Genomic DNA, 23,741 nt, shown 5'->3' on the forward strand with positions numbered 1-23,741 from the left:
TTTTTTTTTTTTTTTTTTTTTTTTTTTTTTTTTTTTTTTGCAATATTTAAAAGGGTTACTCATGGCCAATTACTTATTATAGCATTCTTAAATTCAGCTTGAGAGGTCAACCCGATAGCATGTCCTAGAAGACAGGACTATAAGAAAATCATGTATCAATCAATAAATAAATATATATATTTATTAGAATATAAAACTCAAAATGGAAAAGGAAAAAAAATAATAAAAGGTTAAATGTTCATAAACTAATATTGTTGAAATTAAATATTATTATCATCCTAAGATAATAATAATAAATAAAAACTCATTGTTTTGTTTTATTTATTTTTCTTTTTTAATGAATTTTCTTTCGCGTGCTAAAAATAAGTGACCACGTGGGAGTGAAACCAAGCCCATGCGAGTGGGTTCGGCGTGTGGTTCTTCCAACTCATTGGTGGGCTGGAAAAAGGGCCCACAATTCCCCGACATTTCCCACCTCTTATTTTTTGACACGTAGATAATCCAATTGTCACTTCATTTTAAAATTTCATCCATTGAATTTGGATTAAAAAAAATATGCAATTTAAGTATTTTTAGAAAAATGATAAATAAAAAAAATCATCCCTAAAATTAGGTTATAAATTACAACTAACAAAAAGTCAATACCATATGGTTTATTTAATTCAACCGAATTTTTTTTTATTGACTATTGTGCATCACGCTCACCTACCCTACTGAATTAATTAAGGGCCCATTTTTCAAATTATCAATATAACTAATTAAAAATTATTTTTATTCCCTAATAATTTAATTCCGTATTTTCAATTTTGTAACAATTTTGTTCGTATGTTTTAAAATTGTAACTACTGGTTTCTATTATGTTTTTCGACAGTAGAATACGACATTATTAAATTGTTATAAAACTAAATTAAATCATTATAAAACGTTACTTTTAAAATTTAGAAATTATAAATTAAACCTAACTTAAGAATAATGATATACAAAAGATTTAAATTATTTTATTTATTATTCTAAATAATAATAATAAATTATGGTTAGAATATTTGACTAAATTAAAAAGTTATATTAGTCACGATTTTTTTCAATTAAATGTTATCTACACAATTGAAAATAAATGATAGTGTGAATTAATTTATTAATAAATGGATATAAATACACCAATAATTTGTATAAATAATGTTAAGAATATTTAAAAAAGAGGACGAATATAATTTTCGTCTCCAATTCCATGACCAACATTTAAAAATTTGTTTAAAATAATATTTAAGAATATAGGTTAAATAACAAAATTTAGTAAATTCTTAAAAATAATATTTAAAATTTTAATTTTTTTAGGGATGTTTTTAAAATTATTATATATAAGTGAGTCTCGTACTAGGATTGGATTAAATTTTTCTTTTTTTATTTTTATTTTAGGTTGGATTGAATTTTTAAAAAATTGAAAATTTGAAGTTATGAAAATTTAGAATATTTGATGTTTTGTAACAAAGGTTAATAATATGTTGTGACCCGTAAATATTTTGTATTTTAGTTATTAATATAATATTATGAATAAATAATTTTTTTAAAATATTAAAAAAATGAACAATCAAACAACTAAATTCGAAAATACTCAATAAACAATCAAACAATTGAACCCGTGATTGAGTTGTGAATCCTATTTAGTCACCAATTCAACCAACTTAAAATTTCATATTCGTAAAAAAAAACCTACCTCGCCCAAATAGACCTCAAGCCCCTACACTACATTTTTACATTTTTTTGGGATGAAGTTTAAATTGGAATTTAAGTTTTTTCAGTAAAAATTTCATATTTCTAACTAGAATTCAAACCATTCTAGCCTGTATTTTGGATATTTCTTTTGAAATATTTTAAATATTTTCGAGAGACAAAATTGACTTATGTTTGAGCGTGTAGACTGACTTTTCTCTCAAAGAATTTCAAACACGTTTCATAAATAGAAGTTTTCACACTCTTGTAAAGAATGTTTATCCACCCTCTTCAAGACCAAGCATCACAATTCATCCCATTCGGAGGTTAGCGTCCTCCTTGGCACACCGCCTGGTGTCCACCCCCTTCGCGGCTGAACGTTCTCGTTGGTACACTGTTAGGTGCTTGACTCTGATACCATGTCAACAACTAATAGATATTGTCTTTTTTGGACTTTCCATTATTAACTTCCCCTCCAAAGTTATTAAGCCACATATGCCATGTTTGTCTGAATGCTGATTACTATTTCCTTGTGTTCATTAAGTCCTTGTTTCCCCTCAAGAAAACCATTTTGAATATCTTTGATGACCAAGTTATTGAGGACTTTAGCAGGTGGCAACGAAGATAAAAGGGTTGACAGGGTTGTCTTGTCTAAGCCCGTTTGATGGTTGGTTAGCTAAATGAGGTGATTCGTTGGGCGTAATGTTGCCATGGAGAATGTCCTCGAGTCCAATGGCAGGTGCCTTAGAGATGGCTACAAGCCATGGAATTACAACTATGAGATTGAGTGAGATCCCACGTCGGTTGAAGAGGAGAACAAAACATTCCCTCCCTAACAAATGCATTTTAAAATGTTAAGGGGAGGCTTGGAACGAAAAGCCCAAAGAGGATAATATCGGCTGACGGTGGACTTGGACTGATACAAATGGTATTAGATCCAGATACTAGGTGGTGTGCCAGCGAGGACACTGAGCTCTAAAAGAGGGGCAGACACCGAGCGGTATGCCAGCAAGGACGATAAGCCCTGAAAAGAGGACAGTGTGTCAGCGAGAATGCTGAGCCTCGAAGGAGGGTAGACACTAAACAGTGTGCCAACGAGGATGCTAACCCACAAAAAGTGGTGGATTTTGAGATCTATAAGTCGCTTCATTATTCTTCTCAGTTATCAACTCTTGCTTTTTGAAGCATTAAGAGAAGGTTTGGAGGAAGAAATGAATCGTGACCGACACCAATGTGTTTGCTTCATGGGTACTTCCGAGGGAACGAAGATGGTTAGAGCTGAGGAGCACATCCGATATTGACATATTCCCAGATGAGGTATCATGTGATGCAGGCTGCTAAAACTCTAGTTAACAAAGGTTACGATCCCAAAGTAATCGACATCAGGTCGTTGAAACCGTTGAGACCGAGCCAACCCCTTATGCATCGACCATGGAAGATTGGACTGTGGTTCAGCCACCCCAGATTGTGACTGCCGTTGAACAGCTTTGCCAATAATTAGTTCTAAAGCAGCCATAGGCAGTCGGTCAGCGTCCAAGTTATGCTGCAACAGTTTGTGGCTCTCCAAGGCCTGGATGACGACCAAAGAGACAATATGATAAAATCTCATTAGCTAAGCCATTTATGAAACTATTGCGACAGATTTGTTTGTATGAGCAAATCTTCAATTGTTGGCTTTTTACTTGGAAAAGTTCTTGTTACTTGGGGAACACGTCGTAGCACCTAAGTTTTAAAGTTTGCTGTTTGACTCTTCTAGCTATTTTAATGAATCCATCTGAGGATGTTTACACCTGCCACTCCAACCGAAACAAATTTGACTCACGTCGGTTGTAGAATAGAACGAAACATTCTTTATAAGGGTGTGAAAAAAACGAAACATTCAAAGGTGTATAAACCTCTTCCTAATAGACGTGTAGTAAAAATCGGGTGGCTGTGAGTTACCTTGAGGAGAAGTATAAAGAGGACAATATCTACTAGTTAGTGGATTACCTTGAGGAGAAGTACAAAGAGGGCAATATCGACTAAATGTCGGTATATTTGCTAGCTATGAGATTAAACTATTTATAACTTAATTGTTAATTTTATGGGCATTTTTGTACCACCCAAATTTAAAATTGAATATACATTTAACACTTACATGACAAGAAAGCACTAACAACTAAGTAATCATCGAAATACAAGAGGCAACTACTAGCCTTAGACGGCTATATCAACATTCTAATACTATTTTTAAATGATTTATTTTTAATATCGACGTAACAAATAAACAAATCGATCCTACCAAAATTTGAATCTACATCCGACGGTTACTATGAGCGAATGGATGTTCAATAGTTTGTGCTAAGCCTGATGTGGTAAGTGGCTAGCATGAACAAACGTGCCATGAAAACCATAGGGTACTCTGGTTGGCAGCTCCACAGAAGCTTCGAGCTTCAAATCAATGGCATTCACAATCTGAAGCTCCGATCTCCATTTCTTCTCGTCGTGCACCAACACCATTATGAACCCATCGTCCTCTCTTTCACAATCGGAGTATACTTCTCTCCCCAAAAAGTATGGCTCTCCGCCGTACCGTTGATCGCCATAAATGTACTTCTTTATCTCTCCCGACCAGAGATCCACTTTCGCGAACCCACACGCCTTTGGCCATGGCTCTGTAATAGCCAAATAAGCGTACCGGGTTTTCCTCCCCACAAGGCTCTGGTTCACCATTCCGACTTCCAGGTTCACCTCCTCTGATTTCGAAACGATCGGCCGGCGAGCTGAATCTCCGGTAACCAAATTGAACCGGATTTCCGTTAGAATTGCCTTCAAATCCTCGTCTTGTCCGTTGAAAATGGAATCCGGTGGGGTCATGCAGGACCCGATTACAACGACCTCGTTTGACTCTGTTTCTTCCCACGCATTCCACAGATGGAAACAGAACGTATCAGCCGGCGAATCAACCCATATGAGATTTGATGAATCCGTTGCGTTTTTCGGTAAGAACCCAAATCGGGGCGTCTTTTTCTCGTCGTACATTACCGGAGATCCGCCGTTGATCATTTTCCGAAGATTGAAAACGACTTGTTGATCTGGGATCACGACAAAATTCTCTGTTATGGCGAAATCGTGCATCATCGTCGGAATTTCCACCGGAATTTCGATTTTAGGCGACATTTTCCCATCCGGTGAGAATCGGAAGTGAGTTAGATACGGCTTGTGAGTAAAATTGTAGCTGAGGGCAAAGAGCTCACCGGAATCCGGGTCGATTTTGGGGTGAGCGACCATCGGAGAATCGAGATGACCCTCGAAATTATACCGCCCGGCAGTGACCAGGTCGCCGGAGGGGGTGATACGGACGTGGTACGGAAGGTCTTCTTCTGACATGGCCAAAAGGCGACCATTGAAGTAGACCAAGCCGGCGTTAGCGACTCCGGTGCCGTGACGGTGGTCAATTAACCCAAACAGTCCTCGAGCGTAGAAGAGAAGAAGACGGGCAATGCCGGAATGTCCATGGAGCTCACCAATGGTCTTGGGAAAAATCGGCCGGCCAATGGACCTTTCTTGAACAAGCCTCTCTGTTTCAGTGAACCTGCAGGCATAGCTGGCACATCCGCCGCCGATTGTGACAGCGTGAATCATACCGTCACCGTCAAACAAGTGATGACCTCCGAGGGGATCAAATAATGGGTTTGCGCCGTTTCGGAGATAGACACCATTGATGCAATCAGGGATGGCGCCAGTGACCGGAAGAGAGTGAGAAACCGATTGTTCCGGTACCGGAGCGTAGTTCCCAGCAATTTGGACATGTGGGTCGAAGTTTTTAGGAAGATTAAGGTTGTCGTAATTCAGCAAGGCTTGTTCGAGGATGTCAAAAGCCATGGAAGCTCCTTTTTGCAGTAAATTCCAGCGGGGAGGACGATGACGACATTTGGAAGCGTCGTCTTCCGTGATTCTCGGCCGTTTATTGGGCTGTTTCGGGTAATGGAACACAGACGGGGAGTTTAGTGCGCAGGCAATCACCTCGTTTCTCAAATTGGGCTTTTTCCTAATGGGCCTCGTAAGAAAGCCCAAACCGAAGCCCATAGCTACAGTAGAAATTTCAAGCAATCTCCGATCAAATGGAAAGTGGGGTGAGGCTGAACTTGAAGAGAGTGCCATAGCCATTTTTTTTTTTATGTTGAAAAGAAATAATTTAAAAACCCTAAAAAAAAAAAATGGAATTGGAATTTCTAGAGAGAGAATGAAAGAGAGAGAGAGAGAGATTTTTTGGAGGGGAAAATTGAGAGAAAGAAGAAGACATTTATATAGAGAAAGAAAGGATTCGGAATTCGGGTCCGTCTTAGAAAAAAAAAACACGTTTTTTTTTTAAAGAAAATTAATAAAATTAAATTAGGATGTCTGACATAAGTTAGCATAAGCATAATTTCGTGTTTACAAGTAAGCTCTCTTTGGACTAAATAATGTGATATCTATGGCGTCTATCAATTTTTTACTAATAATATTATGTTCCGACCCTTTTAAAAATATAAGGACTAAATTGTAATTAGAATTATTATAAAATCACTCAAGGTGTGAGCTTTATTTATTTATTTATTTATTTATTATTATTATTATTTTTTGTAAAGGAAGAGTCAAAATTAGTAAAATGGGGAAATGATTTTATTCTGTTGTTTCTGTCCACACAAATTTTGTAATATTCAACATTTGAGAAATGAGGAAAAAAAAAAAAAAAAAAATCTTCCAACACAAAATCAACTTTAACTTCCTCTTTTTTTTTTCTTTTTTTTCTTTTTTTTTTTTTTCTACTTTATTTATTTTTAATTAATGACTTATAACCTATTTTCGAAAACGAAAACTCACAAATTCTTGTAATATCATTTTTCGGGAACTTTCTAAAGTCGCCATCTTTAGATACACATTTTTTTTAACGGACATAAATCAATTATGACTATTAAGTATACAATTTAGATTTGGTAGACAAATGAACATTTTCTGTTAATAAAAAAATAAAAATAAAAAACATATTAGTTTATTCTATACATTAAAGTTTTTTTTAGAATAAATAATAAAAATGTTTTTTTTTAAACAAAAATATCATTCAAAAAATAAAACAAACAAAAAAAGAACAACAAAACTTATGCTTTACCGAATTTGAAGGGGAAAAGGTGATGCTTTATATATATATATATTTATTTATTTATTTATTTTGACTCAAAAGAATTGTTTTGTAAATTATCTTGATTTATTTTTTTGAACATAAAAAATAATTTTGTGATTACCAATAACAATTTCTTAAGTTTATTAAATCTCGTCTCTATTTATATATTACAAATTTTTTAAATTTTAAGTCGATAATTAAATATTATATTTATTTTTCCCACCACATGTTTATGATAAAAATAAAATACACAACAAAAACATAAAATCACCATTAATATAATCTTCCGCGGAAAAGGGAGGAAAAGCTAATTCCACATAGCATAGCTCAACTCATTAAGATAATATTATATATACGTTTGTTTTAAAAGTTGGAAATTCTCGAGTTCTCACCTTAATCATGTCGAATGAAAAAAGAACATATAAGACGGGGAAGAGTGGGGGATGAGACTAGCCAAGAATAAATTAAGGTTAATTCAATACTGGCTTATGTTAAGCATAACATCTTTTATTAATTTTTTAATTTAAACATAGCTCAACTTGTCAAGATAACATTGTATATACATCTGTTTTGAAAGTTAGAAGTGTTCGAATTCTCACCCAAAACGTGTCGAACAAAAGAAACACATAAGATGGGAATGGAGACCGGACGGGTGAGGGTAGCCAAATGGGAGAATGCATACAAAAACTTGGAACAAATTAGGGTTAATCAATACTTACTCCAGAAGTATTTACCTTAAACCTGAGCTCTTTTATTAATTTTTCAATTTAAACTTAGCTCAGCTCATTAAACTAACATTATATATACATTTGTTTTGAAAGTCAGAAGTGTTCGAATTCTCACTCAAAACGTGTCGAACAAAAGAAACACATAAGATGGGAATGGAGACCGGACGGTTGGGGGCTAGCCAAGTGGGAGAATGCATACAAAAACTTGAAACAAATTAAGGTTAATTCAATACTTACTAACATAACATCTTTTATTAATTTTTCAATTTAAATATAGCTCAACTCATTTAGATATTATATATACATCTATTTTGAAAGCTAGAAGTATTTGAATTCTCACCCAAATCGTATCGAACGAAAGAAACACATAAGGCGGGGACAAAGACGGGACGGGTGGAGGGGCTAGCCAAGTGGGAGAATGCATACAAAAACTTGGAACAAATTAGGGTTAATTCAATATTTACTCCAAGAATCGTTACCTTCAACGCAACATCTTTTATTAATTTTCCAATCTAAACATAGCTCAACTCATTCAGATATTATATATACATCTATTTTGAAAGTTAGAAGGGTTCGAATTCTCACCCAAATCGTGTTGAACGAAAGAAACACATAAGGCGGGGACAGAGACGGGACGGGTGGAGGGGCTAGCCAAGTGGGAGAATGCATACAAAAACTTGGAACACATAGAGATAGAATGGTGTGAAAAACAAATGTGGCAGTGAATGAAAGATGAGTAGTAAAGTAAAGGGGTGGGTCAGCTTTATAAAAGGGGAGATGAGAGTGTCTTGAAGCAAAAAATGGTAATATGCTCCATTCTCTCCACCCCACTAGTGCTATGAACACTTTTCTTTTCATCTTCTTTGTCAAATATACATAATGAGTAATGAGTTCCCTTAGTGCCCCCAAACATAACCCTTCTCATCAAATCAATTCCCTATTCAAACGTCCATTTCTGTCCTAACTTTTTGGTTACATGTATGATAATGGTGAAGAAAACCTCTGAGCTCTTGTTCGCTGCTTCGACACTTACCTAACACACACACCCGACCTCAACATCAAACAAACAGCATCTTAAGGATGTTACTTTTGCCGAATCTCTACGTTTTCGGCTTTCTAGTATCACGTGAAATCTAATCTATATACACTAGGAACGAGTGTGATGTTCTTGGTGATATCATATGTATAGGATATTTTATGTTCTAACTCCCACGTTCAATCATTTTTCGTGTTTTACCTCACTCGTTTACTTCTAAACTTACATTTTGAGCTGAGATGCATGTTCATGCTTAGTGTTGTAAGTTGTCATGAAAAATAGTTTCATGCATCTCCTATGCATGTATGTTAAGGATATTTAGTAATAAATTATAGTTTACCATATATATTATATTTGATATTTTATTATAAGGCAAATATTAGATATTTGTCTTATTATCATAGCTATCTTTCTATTTATTGTTATTTCCATTTATTACTATTTCCATATCCTTGTAATTCATTTGATTATAAATAAGATAACTTTCACACCATTTAGGTGTGGTGGATTAATCAAACATTCACAATGTATTGACATTTATTTGGTTCATATTTCATTTTGATACATGGATCATCTTGATTCATGCATGACATTAATGCTTCTATGTCAATATAATAGGTTGTCTAGGATTGTTGAGATGCATAGAGTTTGATTAAGTTTGAGTGTCATTTTGTATTTGTTGAGTGACATTAGAGATTTTGTAGTCCGGAAGTGTGAAATATACACTTTGTAAACACTTTGATTATTGAGATTGGTTGATTTGCTACTCGTGGATGCAGGGAAATTTTTGCTCTCTGAACCACGTAATTCTTTCTGTCTCTTTCTTTAATTTCTGTTTGTAGGTGTGTGAGTGTCATCGATCTTGCAATACTAAGTACATTACTTGACACTGATAGCCCTTATGTAGTATAACAAAGTATAGTGTTAGAATCTAACATTCCAAGCCTACCACTAGAACATATTGTCTAGTCTGTTAGCCTCACGGTTTTAAAATGTATGTGTTTGGGAGAAATTCCACACTTTTATAAGAAATATTTCGTTCACTCTCTAATTGATGTGAGATCTTACATAAGAGCATCGAAACATTACGTCGAATGTCTCAACGCTCGTTCTTCTTCCACTATTGCAACGCTCTCTTCAACATTATCCCCTCGAGTCCACCGGCAAGCAATAACAGTCAAAAATTGTTGCAATAATTGAAGGTGAAAGGAATAGAACAGTGGTGAAGTGCAAAGGACAGAGATGGGCACTTATAACTCTCACCAGTTTGAGGAAAATGTCAACAAAACTCACATCTCCTTCCTCTTCCTCTGTACTGTGTTTTCCCAGTTTTGAATCAAATCACTTTTGTTAAGGTGGAGCTGGGAGAGTTCATTCATTGTTGTTTTAACGTCCATTTTTCGGTAACTGTCAAGTCTTGTTCATCCTATATCCAAAAAAATGCTAACCCTAAACCCTAAACCCTAAAAGTTGGGTTGGGTTAGGTTTGTTTGTTTGTTTTTTTTTTGTTCCATACTTGGTCAGAAGATGCGATAATCACTCCCTATCTATACCTATCTATACCAACAACCTACAAACTGCACTTTCTTTTTCAATGGCTTAATCATGGAACGTCCCAAATTAATTAAGCATGCATTAAATGACCTATGAAAAGAAACTATATTGAAATGACACTCATAATTGCATGAGGGAAAACCTTATGACGTAATAAAAACACGTAGTAAGCTTAATCCGAGTAGATCCAAGCCCCATTCACTAAATGCCTAAAAAAAGTTCCAAACATTTGGATCCATCTTACGAGCCGACCCAATTTATGGAAGCCCATTACGAGGTTGGTTTGAAATATTCCATTTATGGGCCGACCCAATTTGACTAAATTACAAATTTGATCCCTACAATTTGGAATAGGTTAGATTATAAAATTTTAATTTTTTAAACGGTAAGGACTAAAATACAATTTTTTCAACTAATAAATTCAAATTTATAATTTAACCCCGAAAATTAGTAATTATTAATTTAGTGACATAGATAATGATGAGATTTAGTGGTTGAGATAGGTGAGATTTTATTGCAAAGAGATCCTTACTTTATTTCTTAATTCTTTTTGCTATTTATATTCTTAAATACTAGTATATGAATTATTCTTTACTGAAAATTTTAATTAATCTAATTAATTAAACTATTAATAATGCATAGTTAAAATAGTAAAAGAATAAATAAAAGGAACTTAATTGGTTTTATAAATGCAAAAAATTAGAAAAGAAATTATAAATTAAGAAAAAAGTAAATAGCTTGTATTAGAAAATATTGAGCCTCACCCTCTTTTGGGGCCTAGCGTCCCCATTGGCATACAATTTGGTGTGGAATTCTAATACCATTTGTAACCGCCTAAATCCATAGCTAGCATATATTGTTTGTTATGGTCATTATGTATCGCTGTCATTGTAACAACGATATTGTTCTCTTTGGCTTTCCGTTTTGGGTTCCTCCTCAAAAATTTTAAAATGTGAATGGTGGAGAAAAGTTCGTATACCCTTATAAACAATGCTTCGATCTCACAACCCACTTTTCTTCGGAGCTGAGCGGTACTCGTTCTCTTCTCCAATCGATATGGGATTCCCCATTTCACCCCCTTTGAGGGGAATCTCGAAAGGAAAAGTCCATAAAAGACAATATTTTCTAGCAATGCATTTGGGCTGTTATAGTCAGCCTAGCAAAGAATGTTTGGTTCTTATCTCGAAAGTAAGATGGTGTGTAATATTTAAATGGGAGGTAAAAAAGAAGAAGAAAAAGAAAGGGGAATGAGTTAAAAAGTGAAAGATTTGATATTGGTATTGGATTTTGTAATTGGGTATGGGTGCCAGTCTCTCGCTCCAGGTATGGAAATGGAGCTCCTCCTTTGGGCCTAATTTATTTTTTAATATTCCACGGGGGTGCCTTAGATTGCGCTGGCTTTTGGCTTCGAGTTTAAGCGTCTGTGTTGATGTAGATTAGCAGCTTTGTTGCTTTAATCCACAATTTTTACATCTTCAGAACCCTTACTTTTTCTCTTTCTCAGTGACGCGTACAGATCACGTCTCTTTGTTTTGTAGCCACACCTACTGTCCCTCTCGTGACAATTTGGGTACAACTCCCTCTTCCTGCGCGTGGGTGCGAGACTAATCGAGATTTGAGGAGACCTACGTCTGCCACAAAATTAAATAATCTCTTGCTTTTCAAGGATAAATCGGGATTTTCAAGACTTACGTTACATTACAGGTCACCGATCTTCTATTCTTCTTCTTCTTCTTCTTCTTCTCCTCCTCCTTCTTCTTCTGTATTGGAATTGCAACCCCAGAGCTCTAAATCTCATCAAAATGTCACCATCTCTGTGACTATTCCCCTGTAAATCCCCTTTTCTTGTAAGTACTTTCTGCCTTCCTGATTTCCCTTCCTCGCTTCGTTTTTCTTCAAATGATTTGTGGCTGAGTTTTCTTCTGTTAAGGATCCTGGATTTTGGAGTTCCCCCCTTCTATTTATCAACTGGGTCTTTGTAAATCGTTTCGTTTTGGCTATTTAAGGTTGTGATTGCTGCAATTTGGGCTTCTATTGAGGTATTTTATTCTGGGTGTTTGTCTTTTCTGCTGTTTGCTGTGAAATTTGTAGCTTACCTCCATGATATCTGCAGTGGCAGACATGGATGATAAAATACAATCGATGAACCAAACGTGCGAGTATTGATTTCCATGACTAATGGGTTTAGATGAAGTTCTAGGTTGAGTTTATCTACAGTAGTAGCTTACAGGAACGCTCTTATGAGGATAATCAAGAGAGAAATCAGGTGGTTCTTTATTTGATTTTGGATTTAGAGCTGATTTGTTCCTCAAACTGAGCCAGTTGAATAACCCCATTAGAAATCAACATAGTATTTGTTGATTTGATTGTTTGAGAAGGCTTGGCGTTTTGTTAGAGATAGTTATGCAGAGGGTTCGATTGTCATCCCAACAAACGCCTGTGCTTAAGCTGGGTGATTCTCAAATGACATTATCCCCAAAGTTTAGGTTAGCAAACAAGTCTCATCTGTTGAATCCCTCATCAGACTTGGAATCATCTCTTTGTGGGGAACCCTTAATTCCTGGTCTTCCAGATGATGTTGCTTTTAATTGCCTCCTCAGGTTGCCAGTTCATAGCCACGCCGCGTGTCGGGCGGTTTGCAGGAGATGGCATCTGCTTCTGGGTAGTAAAGAGAGGTTCTTCACTAGAAGGAAAGAGTTAGGTTTCAAAGAGCCTTGGCTTTTTGTATTTGTTTTCCATAAATGCACTGGAAAGATTCAATGGCAGGTTCTTGATCTTACTCATTTCTCTTGGCATAGTATCCCACTCATGCCTTGCAAGGATAAGGTTTGCCCTCATGGGTTTAGGTGTGTCTCGATCCCTCATGAGGGCACTCTTTTTGTTTGTGGTGGCATGGTATCCGATGTCGATTGCCCCCTCGACTTGGTTTTGAAGTATGAGATGCAGAAAAATCGTTGGACTGTGATGAATCAAATGATTACAGCAAGGTCGTTTTTCGCCAGTGGAGTTATTGATGGTAAGATTTATGTGGCTGGAGGAAATAGCACTGATCTTTTCGAACTCGACTCAGCTGAGGTTTTGGATCCTATCCAAGGGAGTTGGAACTCCATCGCAAGCATGGGAACGAATATGGCATCGTATGATGCTGCAGTTCTCAACGGGAAGCTCTTAGTGACAGAAGGCTGGCTGTGGCCTTTTTATGTCGCTCCAAGAGGACAGGTTTACAATCCGACTACTAATAATTGGGAAACTATGGCCATTGGTCTGAGAGAAGGCTGGACTGGTTCAAGTGTAGTGGTTTATGGCCATTTGTTTGTTGTTTCAGAGCTTGAAAGAATGAAGCTTAAGGTTTATGATGCAGCTTCTGATTCCTGGGATGCTATTGAAGGGCCTCCTTTACCAGAGCAGATATGCAAGCCTTTTGCTGTGAATGCATGTGACTCGACCATATACGTCGTCGGCAGGAACCTACATGTAGCTGTCGGCCATATCTCTCGGCTCAGCAGAAAGGGGACGAGCGAAAAAAAGTGGAGCTTTAACGTAAGTTGGCATGTTGTTGATGCACCAGAATGCTTCTCTGATTTGACACCCTCAAGTTCTCAGGTGTTGTTTGCTTAGGTATCATCCTTTTTCGTCTCCCCCCTTAATGATATCTTGTATGATTTTGAATATGTTACAATCAAAGAGAATTAGCTATAGATCTGATTATAGATGTGTGGAAACGTGTTTGTTCGAAGTCGTGTGTATCAGAGTACTGACTTATAAGTACGTCAATCTTTCGTCGTTCTTCGTTTTCTTTTTCATCATGAATCGGATGCATAATCCACAACTTTAAACTGTTTTAGTTATATATATGCTTCTTAGTCTTTAGCTCAAAGCTTTGTCTCTGTTTAAAATGTTTCCTGATTTAGCTTAGCCTGAGAAAACTGCTACTTGCTTTGCTGTATAGGCATCTAAGAACGGAATCTTTCATTTAGGAAACAAACTCCATTAGCTTACATAGAATTTGTGCGAATTGACCCATTGTGTCTATTCAATTACAAGTCCTATGTTAAGATACTGAAAGCAGGGATGCTTCTGAATTTCTATACTATTTGTAGTATCAATCTGTCCCGTCAAGTGCTACATATCTGTTCTCTTGTCGTTGGTGCCCGAAATCTTTCTTGCTCTTGTTTCAAACACCCATATGTGCAAGCTACATATATCAGAACGATGAAAACGTTCTTGCTAGGTTATAACCATAACCCTAGGAGTTTCCATCTTGTACTGTGATATCCCATTTCAGTTGGAGAGGAGAACGAAACATTCCTTATATGGGTGTAGAAACCTCTCCATAGTAGATGTGTTTTAAAACTGTGAGGCTGACGGCGATACGTAATGAACCAAAACAGATGATATTTGGGCGGTTACAAATGGTATTAGAGTCCGACATTGGGTGGTGGATTGTGAGATCTTACATCGGTTGGAGAGAGGAACAAAACATTCCTTGTAAGGATGTAGAAACCTCTCTTTAGTAGATACGTTTTAAACTCGTGAAGCTAACGGCGATATGTAATGGGCAAAAGCGGACAACAATAGGGTTGAACTGCTACATGTATCGTCTGTCTCCTCGAGTATAGATTGTCCTAACACGGAAGATATAAGCTTGTGTTGCCCATTACTGATGAATCATCTGCTTGTTTTGTTCTCACTGCTTGATTAAGTGCTGAAGATTTGAAAGTGGGGTTTGGGTGTTTTCCTCCAAAACAATTTCCCATTGAGAAAGAACCAAATTCTTTGAGAATGATGATTCATTGTGATAAGGATGAAGAAGACCTTTGTATGAAAAGAATATCTTGACGGTCTGGTTTGCAATTGGAAGTGTGGAAGAGTTGCTAAGTGGGAAACTCTCCTTTCCCTTTCCTCTGACTCTTTTTTGGTCCCTTAGCCAATTTGACACACATTCATTTCTCAATCCATTGGAACTCCTGAACTTTTGGCTTTTTGGTCGATAGTATATATCTAAACCAGTTGAGTTATGTTCAATTTAATGACTTGAAAGCTATCTGATAACGTTAAATGAGTAGTATATATATAAATCAATTGAGTTATGTTGAGTTTGATGACTTGAAAGCTATATGATTATGCGAAACGAATAGTTTAGAAAGATCCATCCATGGAATTTTTCGTTTTCTTTGTTTCTTTTTTACTAAAAAAATCGCTGTCGAACTCCCAAATGAATTGAATATTGTTGGTTGAGTTGTTGTTTTTAAGGGACAAATAGTTTTATATTTCTATCAAAAGTTGAGCCAATTAAATCATTTGGGGGTTCGTTTCAGCATTGATGAAGTTTGTATCGCTTTTAAAACTTTTTTATAATGAACTTCTAAAATATATTAAAACATTAAAGAAGAATGTAAAGTTTTATATAAAATGGATAATAGGGAGTGGAATAAAAAGAAACAAAAAGGAGAAGAATTGTGGGTAAGTTCGTTTAAGGGCTGATTCTTGTTCGAGGAGGTTAGATTTGGGTGAGAACACGACCCCCTCACTCAAAGATACAAATGTTATTCGTTAAAAACAATTTCTACAGCTTCGAGGTGAGAAGAGAAATAACGATGCTAAAGAATATGAAGGCTGAAAAGCTCTGGAATGTGCTCTTCAATAAGTTAAAAATGTTCGATTCCAAAATTTGAGTTATAAATGTCAGGTTCTAAAATGGGTGTCCTAAGATTCAAAAGAAGATTGTGCACAACTTTGAGAGACAAGAAGATATGCCAAAATTTGATTCATAAAAAGCACGTTAGGCGATTAAACCTTTAAGTAATGTCACGTATGATTGTTGGTTAATTTGTCATATTATCTAAAGGTTTTAAATGCATGTTAGTGACCCTAGCCTTAAATCTTATTATACTTTGGTGCATGAGCCACATATAGGGTCGTTAGAGTTATATGGATTGGCTAGTGCTACATAGGGATGATTACGGTGCAATTTCCTGATCATGAACTTACATTGGCTAGTGAGTGTCACCCAACATTGAAGAATACAATGTCATCTATTTAGTGTCTGTCATATTAGAAGTTACTAGTCAGGGAGCTTCAAACTAGGCTTAAGAACGATTGCAATGTAACAGCTAAAGTCCAACGTCGTCAATCTCATGGTTTTCAAATGTATCTACTAGGGAGAGTTTTCATACCCTTATAAGAAACGTTTTGTTCATTTCTCTAACTAATGTAGGATCTCATAATTTTTCCTTGGGGGTCCAACGTCCTCGAGTTTCATACTCTTACAAGAAATGTTTTGTTTCATTCTCCAACCGATGTGAAATCTCATAATTTTCCTTTGGGGGTTCAACGTTCTCACTAGCACACTACCCAGTATCTAGCTTTGATACCATTTGTAATAGTTCAAGCCCACAACTAGCAAATGTTGTCTATTTTGATCCATTACATATCATCGTCAGTCTTACGATTTTAAAACGCGTATGATAGGAAGAAGTCTCCACACACTTATAAGAAATGATTCACTCACCTGTCTACAGAAGGTAAGATCTCACCTAATAAAAGTAAATTTTAATTTTAATGGAATGATTGACATAAAAATAAATAATAATAATAAATAAATGGGGCAGCCCTAATTTTGGTGGGATATCAAATTATGAGGCATTGATCACATGGACACGACCCATAAAGGGCCCTGCCTTAATTTTAATTTATTTTTAATTTTATTTTTTTGTCCACCAAATCAATAGTAATATGAAACCTAAGTTTGTCCACTCACCCTATCCTTTTGGTCGTTTTGCTCCACGTGGAATTTTATTATTTTCCTATTTCGTTTTTCTTTTTCTCCCCCATTTTATATTTCTCTTTAAATGTTTTTGTGTCTCTCTCCCAAAAAAAAAAAATTAATTAATTAATTAATATTTGCTTTTAACTTATATGTATAAAAAAAAAAAAAACAAAATGTAAAATCAATGGAAATGATGTGGTGGATGCGTGTTTATTACGTGGCTCATTCTTATTTGTCATTATATACCACAAATATACACATCAATCACGACCATTAACCACCACATAATATCCATTTCCATTAAATTAATAAGATTAAATACTTTATTTATTAATGTTCCAAATAAGTTTATCAAATTTCTAGTTTTATTTAATAAGCTCATGACATTCACATTTTTTAAAAAGAAATTAATAAATATATTATACATTAATTAATTAATTTTTTTTGTTAATGGATTCAATCATATTTAAATTTATAAATTTTAAAAATTGATTAATCTATTAGATATAAATTAAAAAGTTGGACATTTATATTAAATATTTGTTAAATTTAAGAATTGAAAAAAAATTATCCCTAATTATTTGAAGTAAAATGTCAACTAATAAAAAAATAAAAATTATTATTTTTAATTTTTAAAACTTTATTGGGAAAATATAAATAATAAAATAAAGAAGTTAAAAAGGAGTATAAGAAGCATTTATAGATTCAATTTTTAAAAATAAATAAAATAATTATGAAACTAATTTTAAAGTAATACTTTTTGAAATTAATTCAGGCACCTTTAAATTAAGGAGAGTTTGCCGACGGTGGCGCGTGATGGGCCCCACGCCCGTGTTCCTCGTGATTTATTTATTTATTTATTATATGATCCCGACTTTGCCAGTTGCCAGTTGCCAGTAGATATCCTCCCATTTGCCACCCAAACACGCTTACTTTACAAACTTATATATATACGCATTTCTTCCCTTTCTTCTCATCTTTCAAACCTTAATTCGCATTTTCTTCCTCTCCAATGGAAAACATCCTCAACTGCAACTTGGAACTCTGTCTCTCCCCCCCTTCCTCCTCCCCTTCCACCACTGCCACCGTCGCCGCCGCCAATTCAACGTCAACATCTTGCCACAACCATCCTACTCGAGTCCCATTACTTGATCTTACAGAGCTCCAGGTATGTTTCTCTCGATGAAGTGGATATCAATCTTAATATGATACGATGAATTCAATAGCTTAAGCTAATGGATTTTACGTGGTTGGGTATTGCAGGCAAGGGCAATAATCGTACGAGCAATAACACAAATGGAGGCCGAGAGAAGATTAACGACATGTTATATCAGTTTACCGACAGAACCAATGTCGATGAAGAGTGGGGCTAGCCCCTCCATGAGAAGATCGTTGCAGAGATTTCTTCAGAAGAGAAAGCATCGCATTCAAACACTTTCGCCCTACTCTCACTAGCTTTTCCATGTTTATTCATGCTTCTTCTCTTCCCTTTGTAAATATAATTTTCTTAATACATTATTACTTAGGTTTCTCTTTCTTCAAACTACTTCATTAATTATGACATTGATGTTCTTCGATTTAAACTATATAACTAAAAGAATTATTCTTAGGACGAGCGCAGTCATGTTAGAAAAAAATAGGTTGCGATCCACTAAAGAAAAATGTGTTGAGAGAGACAATTTCTCTCGACAGTAAACATCATCGATAGGTGAACACGTCTCTTCTAATACTGCTACATTTTCTTTCCTGACGTGAAGAACGTGGTCGAGAAAGGGTTCCATCTCTCTCAATGGTAATTAACGACAATTGAGAGAGTTTGTCTTTACGCATATTGTATGTAGTGGGGTCGCGAGAATTCCCATCAAGATTACACCTTAGGTGAAGAAGTCGGATAGTTTTATTATCAAATTCAACAATGTTGTAGTTTGGTGGGGTTGGTGAACTCTCTCGTTGGTGAAGAGCAACTTGAATAGAGTTCACAACCTAACACAACTGTATATTTTCGTGTATGATTCGTTCGATCGTCAAGTTGTTTTTTTTAATTATTTAAAAAAAAAAATCTTAGTTATCCACCATATATGTTGCATCAATAAATAAAATATCATAAAACTCAAATATCACTCGCTCATAAGTCCACGCATTACTAATATTAGTTAGAAAAGCAAAATATTCTTAATCTTGGTAATAATCTTAAAAAATAAGGTAAGGTTAAGTTGGGTTGTAACCCTATTGTTCGGTTGGTCAAATTGGCCCTTCCAAAAAATGTCTAACTCGCATACCGACTCAAATTTTTTATTTTTCAAAAATTTAATCCTAACTCAAATCGAAACAAAATCTAACACAACCCAAACTTTATTGTTTGAGTCAGGTAGTCCGAATTGATCAATTTTTCAAGTCATCTGAACACTTCCACAGTGTAAGAGAGAGAAGCTTTTCTAGTATGGAGGCGTTAGTAGAAGTGAAAGTGCTTGCTAAAAGTTTTGGATCACGAAAAATTGGAAATACCAATAGAAAGAATTATTAGTTGAAAGAAGTATGATTGTGATACTATACACGTTAAAAAGAATACTCTAAATATGATACTCCATGCTCCACTCTTCATCGTCTATCACGTTTGAGAAACAAGGCTAGCTAGTTTGGTCGCGAACTCTCAACTCGAGCCAAGAAAGATATAGCTGCACCACAGCTAGTGAGCGCCAAGAAGGGCAGGAGACAAGATTCCACATTTTCCCCTTATCTCACCATACATATAGCATCTCCTTCTGTGTAATAATAGAACCTATACACCTTTCCCTATGCAAGAAAAAGCTAAGTGAAAGCTGATGTGATTTTAGACCTTTCATATAACACTATTTTATTAACCATCAAATCAAAACACTAACCATCCAATCAAAACACAAAACTTTTACGAGATTAAACATTATATATAAGTACGTAAAAACTTCAGTCTTACTAGGACAATATCTAATAGCAGTGAGTTTAGATTACTATGAATAGTATCATAGCCAGCAAGGACATTTAGTCCTGAAAGGGGTGGACACCGGGTGACATCGATTGGAGAGAGAAACGTGTCAATGAAGAGACTGGGCCTCGAAAGGGAAGAATTGTGAGATCCCATATCGATTGGAGAGGGGAACGAGTGCCAGCGAAGACACTAGACTTCGAAATAGGTGGATTGTGAGATCCAACATCGGTTGAAGAGGGGAACGAAACATTGTTTATTAGAGTGTGGAAACATCTGGCCGACGCGTTATAAAAATTTTGGCTTATAATACCGTAATGCATATAATATCATAACATATCAGTAGTTCTCACTTCTCAGGCTTCAGTCTCTCTTCTCTGACAATGAACAAGCAGCTGCATAACAGAAAAGACTTGGCTTGGTAGCCAGTAGCATCCTTTCTCCTATTAGATGCTCCTCAAAAACCAAAGAAAAAAGGCGTTTGCATGGAGATTAGTTCAACTTGGTGTCATATCAAGCCAACTCTGCACTCTGCACTCTGCACATCTTTGTCTTACTTTTACCATATGGAAATGACTGATGGAATAAATGAGCTCAGTTTCAGACACACCAACCAACCAACACCTTTTCAAGCGACCCATCAGACACATTAATAATAATAACGAAAAAATAGTAAGCAAGTGAAAAGTAGTCCTCAGTTTTACTCCAACAAAACAGAACACAACACAACTGCAACAACAAAAGCACAAAAAACAAGCATAAGATCTTTGTCCCAACTTAGATTAGTTGAAGAGCAGCTGTTGTCTTCCCATTGGTTCCAAGCTGGCTGTATGCTCTTATAATCCTCTGTTCTTTCTTGTTTTTCACTCTCATTTCTTGCTCCATTCAAACAATATGGTGGTTCATCAGAATGCACTGAGAAATTCCTCCTTTGGCTTGAGCATAGCCCATAATTTCCTCTTAAATCCAATCTTTTTCCTAGTTTGTTCATGAACTCATTTGGGAAAGAAAGCTCTCCACTTAGTTGATTGTGGCTTAAGTTCAACAGATCCAAGTTTGGGAGCTCCCCCAATTCTGGTGGAATTGGCCCACTTAGATTGTTGTTGGCTAAAGACAGAGCTGTGAGGGTTTTCAATGAAGTGAGTGAAGTGGGTATTGGACCTTCAATTCCACATTCTGATAGGCTTACTGATGTGAGCTTCTCAAGGCTGCCTAAGAACAATGGAACCGCAGCGTTCAAGGGATTGTGGTCTAATATCAAGTACTCCAAGTGCTCAAACCCACCAAATGATTCAGGGATTGGCCCATTTATGAAGTTGTGGCTCAAATCAAGCAATACCAACTTCTTCAACATGCCTAACTTTTGAGATATCTTTCCCTGAAGCTTATTTGATCCCAAATCAAGCTTTTGGAGGAGCTGCAAGTTTCCTAAAGAAGAAGGCAGCTGACCCTTAAGTGCATTCCAGCTGAGATCCAAGATGCTCAAGCTTTTCAACCCACCAATGGTTTGAGGAACTTCGCCACTAAGATTGTTGTAGCTAAGATCAAGCTGTTGTAAATGAACCAATCCACCAATGGCTTGTGGAATCTCCCCATTGAGACTGTTCTGAGAGAGGCTCAGAACTCTCAAACTGGCTGCATTGCCCAAACTCGATGGAATCACCCCAGAAAGAGCTGGGTTGGATTGAAGAGCCAAATGCTCCAAATAAGACAATGACTGAAACAGAGCAGGAAACAGAGCAGCTGGGGAAGCTGTAAAACAGCTGAAGATTGAAAGGGACTTCAAATAAGGGAGGTTGAGCAAGGCGTGGGATAAATTAGCAGAGATTTTGCAAGGTGGGTCTAGAATATCAGGGCCAATGTGAATCTGGGTGACATGAAAGACAGGAGGGGCTTGACAAATCTCGCACTTAACCCCAGGCCATGGCGTGTCTGTGCATGGAAAAGGGTGAGCCTGAGGCCAGTCAGGGTAGTCTAAGAGAGAACCCATGACTTCAAACAGAGCCAGAAGCTCCTCCTCTTCCATTTCCTCAGCCGCAAAGGTGTTGGTGGAAAGGAGAAATGCAAGGAGGAGAAGAGTGAGGGAAGCCATGGGAGGGGAGAACAGGGGAGATGGGTTTAGAGGGTATTTGTGGGGAAAGGAAGAGGTGGCTGTGTCAGTAGTGTAGGGAAGTGGAAGTGGAAGTGAAAGGGAGGGAAGAGAAAAGAGTTGCTAATAGTGGAAATATAAGTGCAAAAGGAGGTTCATTTATAGATATTAGTTGTTGGGTTAATGGAGAAGTGTGTAAAATGATGGGACTTGGGCTTCGTTTCAGTACCTGTGTGAAGCAGACAGAACAATGATGCTTAGGCAGCAGCAACAGCAGCACACAGCAGGCCTCCTCCTTCTCTTCCTCCTCTTCCTATACAGAACAAAAAGCACACACCTATAGAGAACAATAGTTAAAGATATCATCCAATGTAAGAGACGAGTAAGAAATTAAATCTAAAACAAAACGACGACATCTCACTCGATTGGAGAGTAGAACTAAACATTATTTATAAAAGAGGGTGTAAACCTCTCCCTAACAGATGCAGACAAGTTTTAAAAACGTGAGGTTGACGACTATGTGTAATAGGACATGAGCAGTTAATAACAATTGATGTATACTCTCACGTTTGAGGTTGGAGGTTTTAAGGGGTACACGAGTTGAGCTAGGTTAATTGGAAAAATCTTTTAGATCAATCTAAAATTTTGAGTTGGTTGAATCAATGATTCGAGTAACCCTAATATTGTTCATAATCCAACCTTCTACTTTTGAATTGGGTTAAATTGGGTTGTCGGGTTTGTTACTATTTCTTTTAGTTATCTAAAAAAAACATACTATCATGTTACATACTATTTATATTTCAAATATCAAACATTTACAAGTCACAATCATATCATTACCATTAGTTACAAACATTAAATATTCTTCATTTTTTAGAAGGTAGGGTTGAGTTGTAACCCTACTTTCAAGTTGGTCAAATTATCCGACCAAAAAAATGTTAACCAGCCCATCGAACTTTTAATTTTTTTTAAAATTTAATCCAACTAAACCAACTAACTTTTATCGATTGGCCAAAATATTTGAGCATATAAGTTAACATTTGATGTAAAATAAACATACAAAAATGTAGATGAAAATATGTTTTGGAGTGTTCCACTTAACTTCAAAAATCCTACCTTGGCATTAGTCAACCTATGATTAAATTAACCTTGTATTTCAATCAACCAATCAGAAGTTGCCATCTTTACGGTTTCAAATTTCAATGTTTCACCTAGTTTAATATAATATTTAAAATTTAAGTTGAGATATTCGTATAAAATAAAATAAAATAAATATATATTCATATTTATGAATGAACTTAGCAAATAGGTTGGTGGTCTTATTGATGCATACTAAAGTGGGAACTTCGACTAGAATGAAGTTGTTTAGGTGGAAGCTGTGAGACTCGATTAACTAAATGCAACGAGTTGAGATCTCTAGCATGCAAATATTTCGATCATTTTCTACTGTCACTAAAGAAACACAGTTTGATTTCCTCTTAGGAAACTGAAGTCCAACAAATATTTCTCCCTTGTTCGGTCCTTCCAGAGCTTATTAGACAAAGGATAAATAACTTTTTTTTTTTTTTTGCTCGGAGAGTTTAAGGGATCTAGTAATGCCACGTCGGTTTAGAATTTGATATTCTAACTCTTAAGTTATACATCAAAATTTTAAAAATAATAATAATAAATTATTGAAATTTTAAAAAATTGAGATGAATTAAACATTAAATATTCCTCAAACACAAAATTACCTTAGAAAACAAATGTT

The 23,741-nt window shown here is 35.9% G+C and overlaps 4 protein-coding genes across 4 annotated transcripts; 2 read left to right on the top strand and 2 right to left on the bottom strand.

Annotated features, from left to right (window-relative positions):
- Positions 1-3,856: 3,856 nt before the first annotated feature.
- Positions 3,857-5,897, bottom strand: LOC111495550 (probable 9-cis-epoxycarotenoid dioxygenase NCED5, chloroplastic). Its single transcript, XM_023145638.1, has one exon. It carries the CDS (start codon positions 5,857-5,859, stop codon positions 4,051-4,053), a length of 1,809 nt encoding a protein of 602 aa, XP_023001406.1. The 5' UTR covers positions 5,860-5,897; the 3' UTR covers positions 3,857-4,050.
- A 5,769-nt stretch (positions 5,898-11,666) lies between these two features.
- On the top strand, positions 11,667-14,041 carry LOC111495567 (F-box/kelch-repeat protein At1g30090). The gene is made up of 2 exons (XM_023145662.1): positions 11,667-12,210; positions 12,291-14,041. Exon 2 carries the CDS (start codon positions 12,575-12,577, stop codon positions 13,787-13,789), a length of 1,215 nt encoding a protein of 404 aa, XP_023001430.1. The 5' UTR covers positions 11,667-12,210; positions 12,291-12,574; the 3' UTR covers positions 13,790-14,041.
- Positions 14,042-17,921: 3,880 nt separating this feature from the next.
- On the top strand, positions 17,922-18,483 carry LOC111495613 (protein TIFY 5A-like). Its single transcript, XM_023145725.1, has 2 exons — positions 17,922-18,108; positions 18,204-18,483. Exons 1-2 carry the CDS (start codon positions 17,953-17,955, stop codon positions 18,393-18,395), a joined length of 348 nt encoding a protein of 115 aa, XP_023001493.1. The 5' UTR covers positions 17,922-17,952; the 3' UTR covers positions 18,396-18,483.
- A 2,074-nt stretch (positions 18,484-20,557) lies between these two features.
- LOC111495563 (piriformospora indica-insensitive protein 2-like) lies at positions 20,558-22,316 on the bottom strand. Its single transcript, XM_023145659.1, has one exon. The coding sequence runs from the start codon at positions 21,992-21,994 to the stop codon at positions 20,603-20,605; it is 1,392 nt and encodes a 463-aa protein (XP_023001427.1). The 5' UTR covers positions 21,995-22,316; the 3' UTR covers positions 20,558-20,602.
- Positions 22,317-23,741: the final 1,425 nt, after the last annotated feature.

The sequence above is a fragment of the Cucurbita maxima genome, unplaced genomic scaffold (assembly GCF_002738345.1).
Source record: "Cucurbita maxima cultivar Rimu unplaced genomic scaffold, Cmax_1.0 Cma_Scf00021, whole genome shotgun sequence".
Taxonomy (NCBI): domain Eukaryota; kingdom Viridiplantae; phylum Streptophyta; class Magnoliopsida; order Cucurbitales; family Cucurbitaceae; genus Cucurbita; species Cucurbita maxima.

Excerpts from the sequence above, each read along its gene's own strand:
- LOC111495550 (XM_023145638.1), bottom strand. The coding sequence starts at position 5,859 with ATGGCTATGGCACTCTCTTCAAGTTCAGCCTCACCCCACTTTCCATTT.
- LOC111495567 (XM_023145662.1), top strand. The coding sequence starts at position 12,575 with ATGCAGAGGGTTCGATTGTCATCCCAACAAACGCCTGTGCTTAAGCTG.
- LOC111495613 (XM_023145725.1), top strand. The coding sequence starts at position 17,953 with ATGGAAAACATCCTCAACTGCAACTTGGAACTCTGTCTCTCCCCCCCT. Across the intron at positions 18,109-18,203 it reads TTGATCTTACAGAGCTCCAG|GCAAGGGCAATAATCGTACG; the intron begins GTATGTTTCTCT and ends TGGGTATTGCAG.
- LOC111495563 (XM_023145659.1), bottom strand. The coding sequence starts at position 21,994 with ATGGCTTCCCTCACTCTTCTCCTCCTTGCATTTCTCCTTTCCACCAAC.